At 41.3% G+C, this 19,121-nt stretch overlaps 2 protein-coding genes across 3 annotated transcripts in view; one reads left to right on the top strand and one right to left on the bottom strand.

Annotated features, from left to right (window-relative positions):
• cops9 (COP9 signalosome subunit 9) overlaps window positions 1-19,121 on the top strand; it is a 202,300-nt gene that overhangs the window by 35,305 nt on the left and 147,874 nt on the right. The gene's annotated exons all lie outside the window — the stretch shown is intronic.
• Window positions 3,209-19,121, bottom strand: part of tmtopsb (teleost multiple tissue opsin b) — a 28,059-nt gene continuing 12,146 nt past the window's right edge. Inside the window, exons 3-4 of the mRNA XM_069696529.1 lie at window positions 12,196-12,429; window positions 3,209-5,009 (exon numbers count right to left, since the gene is read on the bottom strand). Of these exons, the coding sequence (XP_069552630.1) occupies window positions 4,713-5,009; window positions 12,196-12,429 (531 nt within the window). The 3' untranslated portion in view covers window positions 3,209-4,712. The remainder of the gene's footprint in view (window positions 5,010-12,195; window positions 12,430-19,121) is intronic.

Here is a 19,121-nt window from a genome sequence, read left to right as displayed (position 1 = left end):
TCAGACTCGTATATGCATAAAGCAGCGCTGCACCGAAACATTATGCTCATTATGAAAAAGGCCAGTTTGCCTGGAAAGGGTGAGGTGATTACATGAATTCTGCTTTTTGTGCTGGGTATCTTTTTAAATATTTCAATGCTGCGAGGTTCTTTGTGTGAAAACTGTAATTCTCAAGTGCATCCCGCGAACCATTTCTGCAGGGTATTCATTCATGTCAATGACACCCTCCATCACCCATCTCTGGAGTAGCACAGCAGGGGGTACTGATGGAAAAAGAAGCACAGGGGTTGTGGAGGGAGAAAATATAATAAAACATAATCCAACATCTTCTGGAAACACACTTGTCTGGATAGTCACGTATGCGCAAGCACACATTCATCATAAATCTACCGTGTACCTCTCAACATAACAACTTAAAATGATTTCAGCTGTAACTTTTCACAGCTAAGCTCTCTAAAGCCAAAGCTTCATCTTATCTTAAAGATCTTTCAGACCTGTTTGTGTTTCTTAGTTTCCAAAAGTAGAAGTGGAGGCAGAGCTTTTAGCGGTTTCTCATTGGAAGCAGCTCACTCGGTGGGTTAGAGGCAGAAACCCTCTCTGCTTTTAAAAATTAAGCTTAAAACTTTCCTTTTTGATAAAGCTTATAGTTGGGACTCCGCAAGTGACCTTGAGCCATCTCTTAGTTATGCATTGATCTCCTCTTCTCTCCAACTCGGTGCATTTATTGTTTGTTGTCTTTCCTCGGTTCTGTAGATTTTTTTTTTTTTTTGTCCAGTAAGTATTCCTTGGCCCTGAACCAACATGTTTCTGGTCTCAGATACTAGCCGCACTAACAGTTGATAGTCACTTGTGTCTCTATGCTTCTCTTTTCTCTCTCCGCTCACCTGATCAAGGCTGAGAGTTCAAAATTGAATGCAAGTCCTGTCTAATAGTGTGAGACACTGATTAGCCGCTAACATTAAAACCACTCGCCTACTGAGACATTAGCAGCAGATCCTTTAAGTCCTGTGAGGTGGAGCCTCCATGGATCGGACTTGTGTTTTTTTTTCAGCACATCCCACAGATGCTTCATCACATTGATATCGAGGGAATTTGTTGCTAAAAAATAACCTGGATTTTAGCCGGCGCCATCTTGCAAGTTCGGAGCGGTTTGGAGCTGGACGTGACCAAATTTGGGCGGGCTGGGGGAGGAGTGAGCGGTGGATCTGACTAGATCTGATTGGAAAATCGACGATACTACGTCCCGCCCACCGACACCTGTTACCTTGACTGCACCACAGGCCTGTCAATCAAACAGATTGCTCCTAAAAACCTCAAAAGCTTTTTGAGGAATATTTTCCGAATTAATGACGGGATTATTTTCAGATGGAGCGCCAAAGCTGGAGGTTTTTTGAAGCCAGCCTCTAGTGGCACCCGGTGGCATCGCAGCTTAAGGCACTTCAGCATCAGCCTCATTTTCCAGACCTGGAAGCTACATCCACTTTTTTTTTTTTACACTATATGGGGCAGTATGAAGTTGTGACAGACAGGGACCTGCAAGACTAAGTGGAAACAAGTCCGAGACTATTACATCCGTGCACTTCGGAAAATGCTGGAAAAACGGAGGGCGAACGGTGCCGATGATGCCGTGTTTTGTCCTTTTAGAATCTCAGAATCAGCAAAGTACTGACCCCCTCGATCGCTGCCCTGTTTGTGGTTTACATCAGGCAAATCTGCACGTTGTAATTATATCAGTTTCTCTCGTGTACCCACTCGTGGAGTCCTCCAGTAACACGCAGAGGACAGACGCAATTATGTGAGCGACAACGTTCACGAAGCAAACAGTTGTCGAGTACATCTCTGGCCTTTCCAATCCACGACTGTGAACGTTAGTGGAGCCACGTTTCAGTCCCGCAGGACTTTGACACTCAACAGATGGGATTGAGAAAAACACTATGCAAACTCCATTATTGACTTTTTGCCTTATTTCGCCTGTGCGAGTTTGCAGCCCTCAGCTCATTATGCATTCAGGGCTGTCAGTTGTAATAATCCATTCGAACGCTCCGCATGCTGTTTGTTTCTCACCGAGACGAAGGCTGTAATTCTGAACGTTAATCTACTTTCCTCCCCGTAATAATGCCTGCGTTAATAATTCATGGATTAATCAACACATGGATATGGAGGAGAGGGAATCAGAGAAAGTGACACTGAGCTCCCCGTTTCTCAGGGAAGACACACATACTCACACTTTGGGTGAAGTCAATAGAAAACGACTGAGATATTTGTCTGTGACGTGATTTCATTTATGTTACATAAACAAAGTAAAATACATTAGGAGACAACACAAAACTACATTTCCACTAAACAAAGAGAAGCGGCAGCTTCAGAAACACCTTGACAACTTAAAACAGTGAAATGTATTTACACGTCACAGATAACAAGATAATAAGGTGAAATTTCCCTTTAATGGCTTTCATAACAGTCCCAGCACTGATAACAGGGAGCCTATATGCCGCAAAAGTGTAAATAAAGGCATAATAAAATGCTTCTCACTTCTAAATTGCATGAAATTGCTCAACAAATCTTTAGTACTCTGTATCAAATCCTCAAATATCAGGCATGGAAACGGGGTCATGAAAAATGCTTACCCCAAATTATTGTTGGGGAAAGAAATGCAGAATAATCCTGCTACAGTAGCTACACACTTAAACTGACAAAATATGTCATTGCATTAAAAAAAAAAAAAAAAAATCAACAAACGATTTATGAAACCTCCGCTAAAGAACACTGTGCTTCTCCAAAATGTTCCTGAGTGACTTCTCCAATTAAGAAAGCACATCATTTAGTTATGTAACAAAGATACATCAATACACACAAAAAGCCTGACCTATTTATGTGAATTTTTCATTTTCATAATTGAATTAATGGAGCAGAATGAACGCAATTTCATGTCTTCTTCTCCATCGTTCTTCTCCATCCGTAAAGTGCAATCGTGCTTATTTCCATGCTAATTCTTGACTCGTAGCTAACATATTCCTCCTTTGAGACGCCGTACACCCCACATTCATTAAAACCTCCAAAAATATACACATCTGAATTCACACAGGAAAAGGTTTCATTCCAAAAACACTTCCGAAAAGACCCATCCATTGCATCAGCAACACTTTACTTTAAAGGAGACATATTATGCTAATGTTCATGTTGTTGTTTTTATTTATTAAAGGACTGATTAAGAGAAGAAAAAAAAAATCCCTATTTTTCTTAATCTTAATTCTTTTTTTCTGCCCTATACCCCTTTTAATAAGTGTACTTGTGGGAAATCCGCTACACAGGCTGCAATGCATCGCCTAGAAAATAGACCCGCATGGTTCCCACCAAAACAAAAAGGCAAGAAAAAGATTTGTGATCACATGTGCACTATATAATCATAGCCGAAACCCAGCGTACACTCGAAGTACAGTATATTATCATACTCTCTCAACTGTGTCTGTGTGTCTCGCTATGAACGAGGGTAAACAAAACAAAAAAAAATCCCGTGCCTACTTTTTTGGTTCGCTTGTCGGACCTCAAACATTCATTACTGGTGGCCGTTGTTAAAGGGAAACTCATTTTATTCAAATGTTAAGACTGGCAGTTGTAGCGCCGCACCAGACACGCTGTGCAGTGCAGGAGAGGTAGTGCACACGTCGGACAGCCCGAGGCTTAACTCATTTTGGTACCGAGCTGGTTGGATGTGCGTGTCTCTGCTTCGCGGCATGCTTTTGCCCGAAGCAGATCAAGAAATCCACGACAAGCCGACGTCAGCTCGAACCGAGTGATCAGAGCAGACCGATCTCATTGTTTGAAAATTTTGCCAAGTTTCATATGACATTCATGACAAAATACAGAACAGCATAACCGGTCCTCTTTCAACCTCCCCATATAGCATTTTTCAGCAGTACGTAAACATTTCACGTTTTTTTTGCACAGAACTAGCTGTTGAAAATGTTCTACATCAATAAAGACAAAAAAAAAAAAAAAAAACCTTTATATCCGCTTACAGACACTTTTAAACTACTTAGTAAATGTTTACATACTGCTAAAAACTGCCGAATAAATAGGGGATAAAAAGTAAAGTGTTACCGGCGTACCCATTTTCCAATGCAGACCGTTGACATTAGTTTGCCTCCCAGCACGAGTAATCACATTGTAGAAGTACTCATGAATTCTTGCAAAGAGCAGGCGTTCTGTTTTATAATCAGCTTCTCCACGTCAACCTCCAAATTAATCATCCCGCCGTATGAAAGAAACAGCCGCCTTGACAGACGGACACAAGTCTGCCGAGTGGGGAATCTGGGATGAATCCCTCGAGGGCCCTTTTTGCGCAAACTTCAGGCGGGGTGGAGTTGGGGGGGGCTTTAATGCAACATCTGTGCTCTTCCGTGGGATGGGATGGGATTATTTTTGTCAAATTCATCCTGATGGCAGAAATGTGTAACCTTGACACAAAGCACTACGTGTAGCCCTAATCTTCACATCTGCCTTCTGCGTTGTACACAGAACCCCCGGGTAAGCAGGATGAGACGTTTTCCGTGTCCCTTTTCAACGATTGTAATTAAGACTCCCGCTGAGTTCACTTTGCGCTCGCTCTTTTCTGCTATCAAGAAGATTTGTTCCTTAATTGGAGACCCCCCGCTCGTTTGCTCCTTCTCCTCTCTGTGCACGTTCAGTTCCCGTTGTCTCTGGGTTTTTTTTTATTCCCTGTAGTGAGCCACCAGAATCAGTTTAGGTCTGGGGCTGACGGCATCGGGACTTTGGGGGGCGGCGCAGTCTTGATTAGTTGGGGACGGAGTCACTTGGTTGGACCCCTGCGTGGACCTGTGGACGGAGTTGGGCGTGGGCAGGGGCGTGGACGGGGCGGCAGTGGACACGTGGGGGCCCTTCTCCTGGCGGGCGGTGCGCAAAGTTTTGGTCACGCGAGAAACCGTCTTCAAGCTGGAGCCTCCCTCGGGGAGGGAGCAGCTGAGAAACGCCCTGAAACACCTGTAGAACTAAAACACACAGAATTAGTCATTATGAGCAGTGTAGTCATGACAGCAGTAGTTGTAATAGTAATAATACGTTTATTGAAAGCCATTATTAATGTATCGAGGTGGTGGTAGTAACAGAAATAGTACGCTTGGTAGATGAAGTAGTCGAAGCAATAGTATTAAAAAAAAAAATAGATGCAGTAATAGTAGTAGTTGTAGAATAGTAACTTAGTTAAGTAGTAGTAGTAGTAACAGAAATAGTACACTTGGTAGATGAAGTAGCAGAAGCAGTAGTAGAAAACGTAGTATTAATAGTAGCACCTGGGTAGGTAGATTGGTAACTTGGTTAATAGATCAAGATAGTTGCAGTCGTAGGTTAGTAGTAGTATTAATATGTTTGGCAGATGAAGTAGCAGAAGTACAAGCAGTACAAGAAATTATGTTATGATGTCTGAGACAACTCGTTTACACAACGTAATAGTGATTGTGGTGACAAAAATACTCCGAACATACAGTAATACTTGTAGTACTGTCATTGACAACAGAGGACAGTTAAACTCTTTGTTTTTAAGCGTCCAGTTTAAGGTTTCTCCGTCTTCTCTCGTCCGTGTTGGGAATCCAGCAGGCATCCCCTGGATAAACGTAGTGTACTTAGTATACTCTCCGGTTCCACACGTATACTTAAAGTCTACTACATTTCCCCAGGGCGCCGCAGATCAAACAGGCGTGCTGCACGAAACACGACGCCTCAGTGCGTCTTCTTACATCATCACCGTGCGCAGCTTCCTCCAGCATGTTTCCACCATTTGAAAAAAAAAATTAAAAGAAGAAAGACGTCCACTGATCGGTGTGACAAATGAAACCAGTTTGTGGTGCTTTTTAACGAAGATACAGAAGCAGTTGGCTGACAATTCATCATATATGAGCCAGTTAATTTCTGTTACCCCGAGGAAATTATGCACATCTCAAAATTAGCTCGCTGCCTTGAATCTTCTAGTGTCTCAAATCCCAATGTATTAATCTGCTGGAGAGATGCGCCTGAGGGGAGGGAAGGGAAAAGAAGTCGGTTTTTGAAAGCAAAAACCCCACATTGTGGATGAGCGAAGGCGGGGGTTGAGAAGTGAGAAGGAGAAAATGGAGAGGATCGGAGAAACAGGAGGACACGCTGACATCAAGAGGGATTACAGCCGAGAACAGTCACAGAGTGGGATTTTAAGTCTGAAGAGTGACCAAATCCTCACCTGTCACTCCAAACACAAAACAAACATGTGCTTCTACTGTGACAGTTTGTGCGAATGAACAGTCGGTTTTGGTTGCAGGATTTTTCTCCACAGTGAAGTCTCGACAGTATCTTTTCTGGCTTTGTGCAGTAAACTCCCCTTTACAAACAAAAGCCATGCTGGTCATGTAGCACTGCCATATGGTAGGAATCTTTTTAATATATCCTCTGAATTTGGCTTGTATTGGCCATATTGAAATATCTGCCGTATCTGGCATGTTGGCAGCCACCATCTTATTTATTTTTTTTATTTTTATTTTTGGAGCCAGAAGTGACCATATTTTGATGAGCTGGGGAGGAGTGAAGGATAATTTTGACCATAAACTGGGTATAAAAGATGATTTAGTGTCCGGGTCAAACAAATTAGGCCAATACGTTAAAGTGCAATGCCACCAAGGGCCACTAGGGGTTGGCTACAAAAAAGGCTCCAGCTCCATTGACTCCCATTCAACTTCAACTCATGAAATACAAAGTCAATACATTTTTTCTACAAGTTTTTACAATGTCATTTGGTAAAGTCAGTCCTCATTAGTTTGCTGTCAGTCCATCTGAAAATAATCCCATTATTAATCAGATGCTAGGCCTCAAAAAGCGGTGTGTTTATGGGTGTGTCTGGTTGATTGACAGGCCTGTGGTGCAGGCAGGGTTTCACGATAGATACACAATTATATACTTCTCTGAGGCGTAAAATGTAATTATGTAATTATTTTTAGGAGCACCATAACACTGATCAGAAGGATGTAATTTAGCTTTCAGTTTTACAGCATAGAAAATGGTATTAAAAATAAAGCAATCTGATAAAGCAACTTCATCAGATTATATAAATGATTATATATGAATTATAAATTATTTAATATGCATACATTTGATGTCGGTATAAACCAGCCATTAACATCTGGTTATTCTTTAATGAACTGCTTCCCAACAATCCTCTCATGAAATGTACTTTATTAAGATATATGATATAGCAGCATAACTGTGTGGACCTTTTAAACATTAAACCAAGACCGTGACTTTTCACTTTACTTAAATTTTTAAGTGCTTTGAGTTCCTAAATGTAAAGAAAAAAAGTTAAACCAATCTTTAGGTGCTACATACTGTCAGAAAATGGGACATTATATTTAGGTAAATAAACAACTTTAAAAAAGCGTTCTTATTATGTTGATAACAAACAAAGTCCAGGTGGCATTAGCTTCTGTCAAAACGTACTTGCTGTGTAATTAGCAGTAAATAAGTAAGATTACTCGGACAAAGTGTTGCAACAACAGAGTAAAACGGCAACCAAAATATTCTGAAAGAAAGTTTTTGTGCTTCACCGCTTTATTTTTTTACTGTAGAAAAAGTTCCAAGTCTTATTTGCCTCCACTCTGAGTCCAACATTTTAAGAATAAGAATAAAAATCTAAGAATGCAGAATATGAGAATAAAAAGGCGAAGGTCTTGCATGTGAATGCTGTGTCAAGCACTTCTCTATCACTTCTCTGCAGGAGCTGATAAAGAGTCCTCCGGGTGCAGGTGTATCAGAGACAAATTAATTCATGAGAAAACATCAATGACATTCAAGATGCGAAGAAGCAGCGAGATGCTGCAGTGCATCAGAGGTAACACAGGGGCTTCACACTTGATAGTATTAAATTACACATGGGGTCGGATTATTCTCAAACTGAAAATAATACCTTTTTCTGACCTTTTTCAGCAAAACACCGACGGTTTCCCGACCGCAATAAACTAGATCGCTTGAAGTTTGCAGCTCAGAGAGGTGCGGTAATTATTGCTATATCTTAATCTACGATACTATAATACAACATAATTTATGCGATTTGTATTTCATGTAAATGTGGGGTAAAAAAAGTACAATATCTGCCTCTCAAATGTACTTTAAAATGGAAGTATATAAGTACAAATACTAAAAATCAGGCTTTTAGTTACTTTAGTGCGTCAAATATTCAGATGTTAGCTGATGCAAGTTTGCTGAAATTTCAGAAAGCTGCTCAAACTCTCAAGTGCAAGGGACCTGACAAAAGATCATGTGAACCAGCGAACACAGGGTAAAAAAAAAAAAGTAAATTCACAACGTAAACATCCTTCGTCGTCGTTCGCTCTGACGACAGCCGGGATCCGGGTCGTGAATCTGCGCAGCGCTTGAAGTCTTCAACTCGCCTCAACACACTGCTGCCATAGTTATGGGCTGGGAGGAACTGAAGACTGAAAGCGCCACACAGTGCGGCCTCCAATACGTTTTATCGGCGGCCCTGAAAGTTCACTCAGTAGCTTAATCATCACACACACACACACACACACACACACACACACACACACACACACACACACACACACGTTACTTCGCCGCGAGCAGACGGAGCGCCGTCGTAACAAGTCAGCCATCAAAGAAAGTTAAATGTCTCCCGAGCTCAAAAAGTGACAACCTGAGAACCGGAGCTACAGACAGGAGTGTGGCAGCAGATAAAAGGAGACGGAAGGCAGATAAAAAGAGTGTGTGTGTGTGTGTGTGTGTGTGTGTGTGTGTGTGTGTGTGTGTGTGTGTGTGTGTGTGTGTGTGTAACGAAAGGTCACTGCCTCAGTGTGTCGTTCGCTGATAGTAACATCACATGCTAATCAAAATCAAAGCCATGTTACCTTTTGGAGATTAAAAATAACTTTTGGTCTTTTACCTTTCTCTTCCCAACGCCCGTCTTTTCATCTTCGTGTCTCACTTTCGTTTCCAACTTTGAAGTCATTTTTTTTTTTCTCCCTTCGCTGCCAATCCCGACCGGCTTTCCCAGTTTTCGTCAGCCTTTTGTTCTTTGTTTGCCTTTACCTGCTGCCTTCCTGCTCTTTTCCCCTCCTCTTTACGTCCCCTTCCTGCTGCCGTGTTTCCATTGATTCTCACTTCTTCACTCTCCCTCTCTGCTCTTTTATACCTCCATGATTGATTTACGCTTCAAATACTTTCCCGCTCGTCACTGCTTCTCCTCTTTTTCTTTCCTTTTCTGCTCCCCGTTTGCCGCGTTTCTATCCCTGATATGGATAAGTGTTAAATGGCAATAACTCTGCTGAGTTTAGGGGGTCGCGACTCAAGACAATTCAATGCAGGACATCTGAACCCTTTGGAAAACTGCCGTATAATGAAAGAGTAGCACAAACAAAGCACTCTGATACGCCGGACCAAGCGGCAACCAGCAGTGACGTCACCCGTTGCTTCGTGAACGGCCGTTATGAAGCCGCCAGTTCGGCTTTTGGCCGGTTTCCATCTTTGCTAGTCCCGAGCGGTTTGGACGCCGGCAGTGACCGTATTTGGGAGCAAGAATAAGAGTTTATAACTCTTTGGAATCTATCTTACACCCGGCACAATGCGGCGGCAAGCGCGACGCGAGTTTTTAAACGTACTGGCACCCGTCTGAGCACCCGTCGGCCTTAAAAAATGAGGAGCGGTCAGATGCGTCGCTGTCTTGAGGCAGCTGAGAGCGATTGACCAACAAAAATAGCTGGTCTTAAGTCAGTGGCGCAGCGTTTCACTGGCACTTCATCACCTGAGCGGTCTCACAGCGCTTTACGGTTTGCCTCCCGTTCACCTGCTCGCACACACATTCACGCAGCGACGGCAGATATACGAGGAGCTCGCCCGCCATCGGCAGCGACTCGGGAGGGTTCAGCGGTCTTGCCTTAAGAACACTTTGGGACGAGAGGGATCAAACCGCCAACCTTATGAGTAGGAGGCAAACTGCATTATCGTCTGAGCCAAACGTGCAAAAGATCAAACATAAAAGAGATGTTAAGGATTATTATCGTGTCCGTCAGTTTGCTCAATTTGCACACGAGCGGGTCGTTCCAATAGCGATCAAAGGGAATGATGACACTCTTATTGGTTTGTTTCACGTTACACGCCTCTGATGAATCAAGAGACCAAGTACAACCAACCCCTCTTGAACCAAACACAGATAATCAGATTATCTGCCGTTAAACTAGCAAAAGTGGATTTTTGGACACTTCGTAAATGTTAAAGACCGATGAGAAGTCAACTGGCATCATCTGTGCAGGTAAAAAAAATAAGAAAGGTAGAACTGGATAAGCTATGTTTTCCCATTAATAGTTCCTGCATGTCAAAATGTCCAAAGCAACGTGGAGCTGCTCGGATTTATGTTTACGGTAATTATACAAATCTACTAATGACTGCTTCGGTGATTTATTGACGTCAAAACTTTGCAAGAAGCATTTTGAAGTTTGCTCTGCTGTCAATTACGAACACAGAAACCAGATTATTTCCCTCTTTCTTTTCTCCTGCGCCGTGTCCTTGAATGTCAGTGATGTGTATCGTAATTGCACCGACGGTGTGTGTGTGTGTGTGTGTGTGTGTGTGTGTGTGTGTGTGTGTGTGTGTGTGTGTGTGTGTGTGTGTGTGTGTGTGTGTGTTACGGCTTTGACACCATTATAATAATGTCACATCTCTTTCTTTTATCTTCAATAACTGGCCCGTGTCACACAGCAGAGATAAGAGGTGTTTATTTACATTTACTCAAATACTTTACTTTAGTATTTTCCACTTTGTGTTACTTTATACTTTTATTCCACGAGAAAGTTATTTCACTGCTTTGTTAAGGTTTAAAATGTATAGTTAGTGTACACAAAGTCGATTTTATTCCCCAAAAAGATAATACTTTACTTTACCTGCTCCATATTTGGCATTTCTAAGCAAACTATTATAGCAGATTTAAGGACATTTAAGAATTAATGAAACTACAGTATGCATCTTCTTATATTATAAAGACATATTTTATATGATCATATTTGTGTGCTTCATCTGTTTGTACAGCAGCCTTCATTTGGAAGATACGGTTTTTGGCAAATACATGAATTAACAATTAGCACACAGTTTATCAGTGTGCTATAAACTATTAGTGGAATATTCATAAATGCTAAATAGGGCCGTTATTGTGACGTATTACCATAAATATACAATAAAAACATGACAACAGATTGTTGGGAACTGTGATACAGTGGCACTTTGTCAAATCCTTGCATCTATTGAATACTAAATTAAATTCAACACGAGACCAGTTTTTGAACAGAGTTATTCGTGTTGGTACAGGCGTGTTTCTTTCTCTCCCTCATCCTTTTTTCATCCCAGTAGAAACGCTGGCTTACATCGAGCACATTAAACAGGAATTATTTATCTTTCGTTTTGGCTTTTGGATGAGTAGTTTATGGCATTATGGGTAATTATCTGCAGCTGATATAATCTGCTGCTGGCACTGTTCGTTTTAACGAGCAGACGCATTGAACAGTCGGCAACGTTGAGTGAGAAGCTGCAATATGAAGGTTTTGTTCGGTGCTTTTTTTTTTTACTTAACCCTTAGAGCCCTGAGAGTATCTTCCCCTGGTTTTTATGAATGTTTTTGGTATAAAACAAAGATTGTAAGAATTAGAGTTGGATGTCGGGTATACTTGTATATATATTATGTGTTATATCATATTTAATAGAATATTGTTACTACTTATTAATGTGTGTGTGTATATATATATATACCTCATACATTTGTATTTTATACCATATTACATTTTTCTGTACATTTATACTATATTGTATAATATAATATATATTATATTCTTTCTTTATTGCATGCATGTTTGTATTTTTTTCTTTCTGTGTACTTATCTTTTTTTTTACCTGTAATCTTAAACTGTTGTGACAACTCAATTTCCCCACCGCGGGATTAATAGTCTAAGTTTATCTTATCTTATAAATCTTTTTCAGCACAACCAACTTGACTAAATTATGAATTTTAATCAACACTATGTAAGCGACATATACCAGACTGCGATGGATTCATATTAACGTCCACAGAAGGCTACTTTTCTGAGGGTCAAAATGTTTTACGATTATATGACGGACTCTAACACACATGACCGGACGCGGTGAGGAAACGCTCACCTGTTTGTTCATGAATATGTAGATAAAAGGGTTGATGACGGTGGAGAACTTGGCCAGCAGCGACGGCATGATGCTCGCCTCCGGGGTCAAAAGGTCGCTGGGTCCAAAAGTCGAGATCAGAGCCACCACTCCGTAGGGCAGCCAGCAGACCAGGTAGCACATCACCATGGTGATGACCATCACCAGCACACGCTGCTCCCTGCGGCGGGTCACCACCGAGCTCACGCTGCGGACCTGACACGGAGAAAAAAATATAACTTCATGGATGCATCAAACAAACAAAACAAAAAAAAACTGTCCGGTATGAAATGTTCGTGCCATTTCAGCAGCTTGTGGAAGTTTTTTTTACCAGAAATCATAAACATTACTTTAGTCTTTCCCCACGGAGGTTTTAATCTAAATGTCTGTGGCAGCCTGGCTAATCGGAAACCACCGCAGCACCCGTGACGCCCCTATAGGACGTGACCTCAAACAGAAAGCCTTCCCCGAACCCGACGTGCTGTCATTCATTTTCAAAAAAGAGAGAGCCTATCAGCGGGGGGGATTCGAGCACAGCTAGACTCGACCCGATAAGCCCACAGGACGTAATGGACCGGATCTAAAAATGAAGGTTGTCCTGAAGAGAGCCTGACTGAGACAGGAAAAACAAACGCCAGCAGCAGTATGATGCACTTTCAATTACCCTAATCAAATAACCTGCAGCCGCGGTGGGAAAGAGCAGCAATATAATAATAATTATAGTGCAGCAGAGTGACAGTAGTCATGGAAAGGAAAATAATTCATTCAATGTTTCCACCTCCTGCTCCAACAAGTAAAGCTGTTATAATTGAAATAAGTTGAAACTCAAGTCCACGTGAATCCACGGGACTGTAAATGGACTTTTGGGGCGAAGCTTTGTTTTCCATTGGGCACCACAACTGAACATGTCGCACGTACATAAAAAAACCAGCAGACGACTCTTTAGTTTAGGCAAATGTTCAAAAATTGGTCTGTAATAGGCAAATTAACACACAACTCAAAGTCAGTAAGCTGCGACTACAAAAATGTTTTAGGGTCTCTCTTCATTCAGAAGTTTTGCTGCATCCTCGGGTTGACTTTGAAACGAGCAGCCTTTGACCAAAATCAAGACCAAAAACCAAAGCGTCATTGACCTTTGGTCCGCCCTTCAGAGTGGCTGAACAAACCTTTTCCGGACAGTAATGAGTTAGGCAGAAAAGCAAGACCATAACCAATCCGATTAGTCAGAGTATAATTTTTGTCTAGACCCGTGAAGACTTCCACCCCGTATGTGATGGGGGAGTGTGTGCAGGGGAGGGTTTGCACTGGTGGTGACCCGTGCCGGGAATCAGGCGAACGCAAAATCGGCCAGAAAATGACCCGATCCAACCAAAAGGGACCTTCCTGTGTAGAGAATCAGCATCGAAAACGGCGAGACAAAAAAAAAAAAAAAATCCCGCTGCTCCAATTTTTAGCGATGTCGGAAAATCGAGTACATACGTCAGGAAAATGGAGGAAAACTTGTACTTTTATCTTCCAGCACAAGTCTCCGACTCATTTTTCTCACGCTGGTCTTTTTTGTGTGTTTTTAGACCTGTTCTAAGAATCTGCGGCGAAGCTCAAACAAAGACAGGAGGACCTCCGTGTGTTCCTGAATCTATGTTCTCTAAACCCTCAACGAAACGGAAAAAGGATGTCATGAGCTTTTTGGGGAACGTTGAGGAACAGGACGCACTCGTACCGTCTTGTAACTCAACTCCGAAACGAGCAGCTGTGTCAAGACGTAGTTGGGCTTCTGTTTCGGTTCAGCCGTGTGTTACAGTTTTCCGGTTGTTACAGTTTATCCGGAGCAGTAACACCTGCTACGTAAGCGCTTGCCCCCCCCCCCCTCCTCCCTCATCACCTGAGAGGAGCCTCCGAGCATGAGCCATGCCACCAGCTTTGAATCCCCGCTGCTCCTTCTCTGCTCTAACCGAAACCTGCATTATGAAACAGTCAGATTCAGTAGGCGCTCGTTTATTGAACTCGAGCACGACCGAACATCTGACTGACAGCCGGAGACACATACGACAGATCAATTAATCTGTGCACAGCTCCCGGGAGAAAACAGCTGCACTGAATCTATGAGGATTTTCAACGCCGGGAGCTGCAGAGGATGAACTGACATTTCAAAGTTGCACAATCAGACGCTCCCATGCCAGCATAAATATTGCAATCAGAAAAAAGGCCTAAATATTCATAAATAAAGCAATATCATTTTAAAGTAAAACAAAATTGAGGAGGACTCGAGCTGTGCAGACGCAGTTTTATTCAAGTTGATTTTTGTTTTTGTTTTTTTGGACTTAACAGTTCTAAGACGAGATGTAAACAGCGCTAATGCTGCCAACTGTCTCATAAGGGAATAAAGCGACTGGCTGCTCCGACACGCTACCAGTATCAAGTACAATTTTACTTATGCATGACTGCTAATTTTACAAGCAAAGAGTAGTATGTAAAATTACAGTGAACCAAAGGTGAACTTGTAAACTTGTCGCTTTTGAGATACCAAATGCCCGTTGAGTGTTCACACTGATGGTTAGACGTGCTGTAAAGAATATATATATATATATATATATATATATATAAACTTCTTGTTTAATGTTGTTGTGAGCAGAAACCTCGTGGAAGCTCCGATATCCAAGTATGTTATCGGTTATTACGTCAATAGCCCAAAATTATGAGAAAATGCGAAGTTTTTAGTCACCTATGAGCTCTCCAGAAAACCAGAGAAAACCCTGATTAAAGTTTTATATGATTGTTTTTTGAGTAGACAAACACCGGACATAAATGTACAAGTGTTTATGAGCCCTCCAGAAAACCAGAGAAAACCCTGATTAAAGTTTTATATGATTGTTTTTTTGAGTAGACATAAACACCGGACATAAATGTACAAGTGTTTAAGACCAAACATAGCCGAAGAGAGGCGCCGAAGCGCGGCGCAGCTCAACGTTTACACAGCCAGCTTCTCTGCAATCTGTCAATCTCAGAGCTGTCACCCTTTAAACAATGATTTGGCGAACTAAATCATCCGTTTCGTGTTGCGCCGCGCAAAATGGCAGCCTCTCAATCCAGGTGACAGCTGCCGTGTCAGCTGGATGTTTTACGAATATTTCAGGCCTCCCGGCCGCGCGGAGTCGCTTTTGACGGCGAGGAGTGTGCGGGAAAACGCTGCAATATGTTACGACAAATGTGACGGCGTCAGGTCAGTAATGGAGCAGACGAGGTCACATGATCCAGGACGTGCTCCATCATGTCGTCAAACGTCCGCGATGCTCCACGTCAGGGAGCCAAAGAACACATGAGAATAAGAGCAAAGGGTCAGAACAGGCAACAATCTGGTCCGGTAGAAGAATAATTCCACATTTTGTTCAAGTTTTCAGTAAAGTTAACACCAATCTTGTGTCTGTGTGATGAACGAAAGCTATAAAGACGGCACAAAATTATTAGCATAAAGACTGGCAACAATCTGGTCTGGTAAAAACCTGACTTGACACACAACTTTGTGCTCTTTTGTAGGAATTAACTAAACAAGACATAACTTTTAAATAATGACCTTACATCGATTTTGTTACCTTTGGAAAGAGCTGCCCCCCTCCCCCTCCTCTTCCAGTCTTCAAGCTAATGAGACATCTTTTCTATATATATCTAAATATCTTTAAGTATGGTTCAAACTGTCATTTCATGCCATGTTAAACCTTAATTATTTGAGTTTGTTTTACTTTGAAACAGTTCTCCAAAGTTAAAAGTGTTTGTCCCGATGTACCACAGGTCAAATGTTCCATTCCTTCCTCCCGGCCATTCGTCCCAAACAAGACCAAATTAAACAAGTCGTCCGTGCATCAATGTTAAGACATGACTATGCAAAAAGTCTACGATATGACTGATCATTGTACAGAAGGCCCTGAAGGACAAATAAAACAAAATTTGCACAATCGTGTACAGAGGAGGAGCCCCGCCGTGCACCCTGCATGTTAAGTCTTCACCTTAAAGCAGAGGAAGCAGATAAGAAGTTTGAGTGATGCAACACGTCCTCCAAAATCTTGATTTCCTTTCCCTTTCCTTATCAAGTACATCACTTATTTTAAGTACAACTTAACAGGAGGAGGTGAGGTGTGAGAGCGAGATCGCCAGGAAAATCTGTTTTGTTGGTTTTGGTTACAGACTTTGAACATTTTTGCTGACAAAGAGGGACCTCTTTATTGTGTCTCAAAACACTTTTGATGATTCAGGCCTTTTTGGTTGCAAGGTACATTGGACGTAAAAGGGGCGGGAACTAAATGATGGAAGAGACAAATGTTTTTGTAGTTGGTTTTGCAATCCAGATAATTTAACTGTCAAGATATATGTTTTGCAAGAAAAATACTAAACAGGGTCACGGAATACTAAAATATTCCAAATAAAGTGATGCAAGACTTGTAATGAAAATGAATCTATTTGCAGAGTGAAAACAAACAAAGATCACAGAGGAAATACTGCCGAAGCCTGATGAAACCCGCCTCCCACCTCGGTTTCTACCTCTTGTATTGTGTCTCTGATTTCAACACAGATACACACACACCCAAGAGATTTAATCACGCTCTGCAAAACTCTGGGAACGACTTTACATCTGTGTGTGTTTGACCTGCAAGTGAGAAAAATCCATGCTGTGTAAGCAAGGGATTATCTTCCCCTCAGGTACCTTATAACCAGGCTGCTGCGAGACGACAGTGCACACATGCAAATACACACACACACACACACACACACACACAAGACAGCACAGCGAAATTAAACACACTCCCCCGTCTGATACCATCTTGATTACCGTGAGCATTTTTCTCTAGTCTCTCACCATATAAAGTTGCATTCTGTTGTGATTAATTGACAAATCTGCCAGAGATCTTCACACAACATCACATTAGAAAATTATCAAATCATAACAAAGCTGTAAAAATGATTAGGATCGTAATCAGTTCATTAACTAAAGCAGCTATCTGTTCAATTTTCGTTTTCAAATTCTGGCAACACGTTTGTTTTGATAAATCACTTATCAGTTTGGTCATTCGGATGATAGCTTCATAAGTTGAAGTGGATCGCCACCGGCAAAGGATTTAAAGATTTGCGAGTCGTCAAACTAATACACGACACATAGACAGTTATGTTCCTGCCTTCAGGGCTCGCGCGCTTTTGTTAAACGACAAAGAGCTTTCTCAATCTCTTAAATTTCATTACCTGACAGCGAAACCTCATGCTGTTTTAATTTGTTTGTTTTGCTCAGCAGATCATTTGACTGTTCCACCTGATCACTTCAGAGAAAACGGGAAATACATATAAACCAAACACTGATACTCAATGACGGAGAATATTTATAAGTTAAATTGTATGACATGATAGTTTTTGGTTCAGTGAAACTGCTCTGCATTTTACAGAGATGCATTTCCGCTTATCGAGCTTACTGTTACTGATGCAAATGAAATAGACAAATCAGCATAGAAATCCAAACTTATCCGATGCTTTTAAAATGTAAGCTGAGGGTATAAATAAAGAATAGAAAAGGACCGAGGACCGAGCCCTGAGGTACTCCATACAAGGTCTGAAGTATATTTAAAAAAACAGAGGGATGAAACTGTCCAGCTGCCAAACTAATAAACTAGAAAAAAAACCACATCCGTCACTGTTCCGCAGTCTCAGCTATCCTTTCACCTCTTCTTCTTCTTCTTCTACACCTACGAGGATCCATCAACCTGCCGTCACTGACAGAAAGCAGTATGTCAAAAGACCAATTCTCACTACATCTGGCTCTGTTTTCCTCACTTCATTAATTCAGATGGTGTCATCTGCAAAATAACTGAGTCTGCAGCATCACTTTTGCTTTCTCTGTAGATAGATAGATAGATAGATAGATAGATAGATAGATAGATAGATAGATAGATAGATAGATAGATAGATAGATAGATAGATAGATAGATAGATAGATAGATAGATTATTAATCCCGCAAGGGGCAGGTTTCTCGCTACAGCAGTATGTACAGGTTAAAGCAATAAAAAATGACAGAATAAGAAATATTAAATATAAAAAGAATTAAAATTGCACATTATATATATACAAATAAATATAGAATAATATGAAACTAAACAACAGTGCAACGAATTACACAAACAAACAACAGTGCAATGGTATTATTGATGTAGGATGGATTTGGCCATTTTATTGCAGTGGGCAGGAATGATCTCCTGTATCGGTCCTTGTAACATCTTCTCTGTATCCTGAGAAAATAAAATAATTTACAACGGATGTAAATTCAATTTTAAATGCACTCGTTTTCAATCAGTTTAAACGGTCAAAATTTAGGCTGTGATTGAGAAGATTATTCCTTCCCTGCCGAGTTAATTTCAGGTGCCTGATGTGTTCACTGACTAGAAATTCTCTCCAACACCTCAGGGAACAACAGTCCTGTTCACAAGACACCAAAAATCCCCCACAGCCGCTGCTGCAAAAGTGTTTTCCAATTATTATTATCATTTTTCTCGGGTCACATGAATGTTTTCAGGGCTTTGTCTCTCACGGTCCTTCTTATTTTTAACTCGCGACTGACTGTCATGCAAATCTCCCACAAACTTAACACGGGGCAAGAAAAAGTGAATTAGGTTAAATTACATCTGTAAATGAACAAACAAAGTCATCCATTAAAGAACCACAGAAGGTTAGCAAAACGAGCCTCGGAGTCTAAAACTCAGCTAGCAGCTCTGCAAGACTTCTTCTTAGCGTAGCCATTGGTACGCAATGACTACAAAACTTTGAGCTAAATGCTAACGTTGGTATGCTTACATGGTCAAAATGACAATGTTAACAAACTGCTGTTAAGCAGGTACGGTGTTTTTTTGTGTGTTTACCATCTTAGGTTAGTGTG

This window comes from Brachyistius frenatus, unplaced genomic scaffold (assembly GCF_029030835.1).
Source record: "Brachyistius frenatus isolate BFR_SWC_R1_liver_20210118 unplaced genomic scaffold, ASM2903083v1 Contig_21, whole genome shotgun sequence".
Lineage (NCBI taxonomy): Eukaryota > Metazoa > Chordata > Actinopteri > Embiotocidae > Brachyistius > Brachyistius frenatus.
Note: the sequence above shows the minus strand (reverse complement) of the source record. Positions and strands in the feature narration are given on the sequence as shown.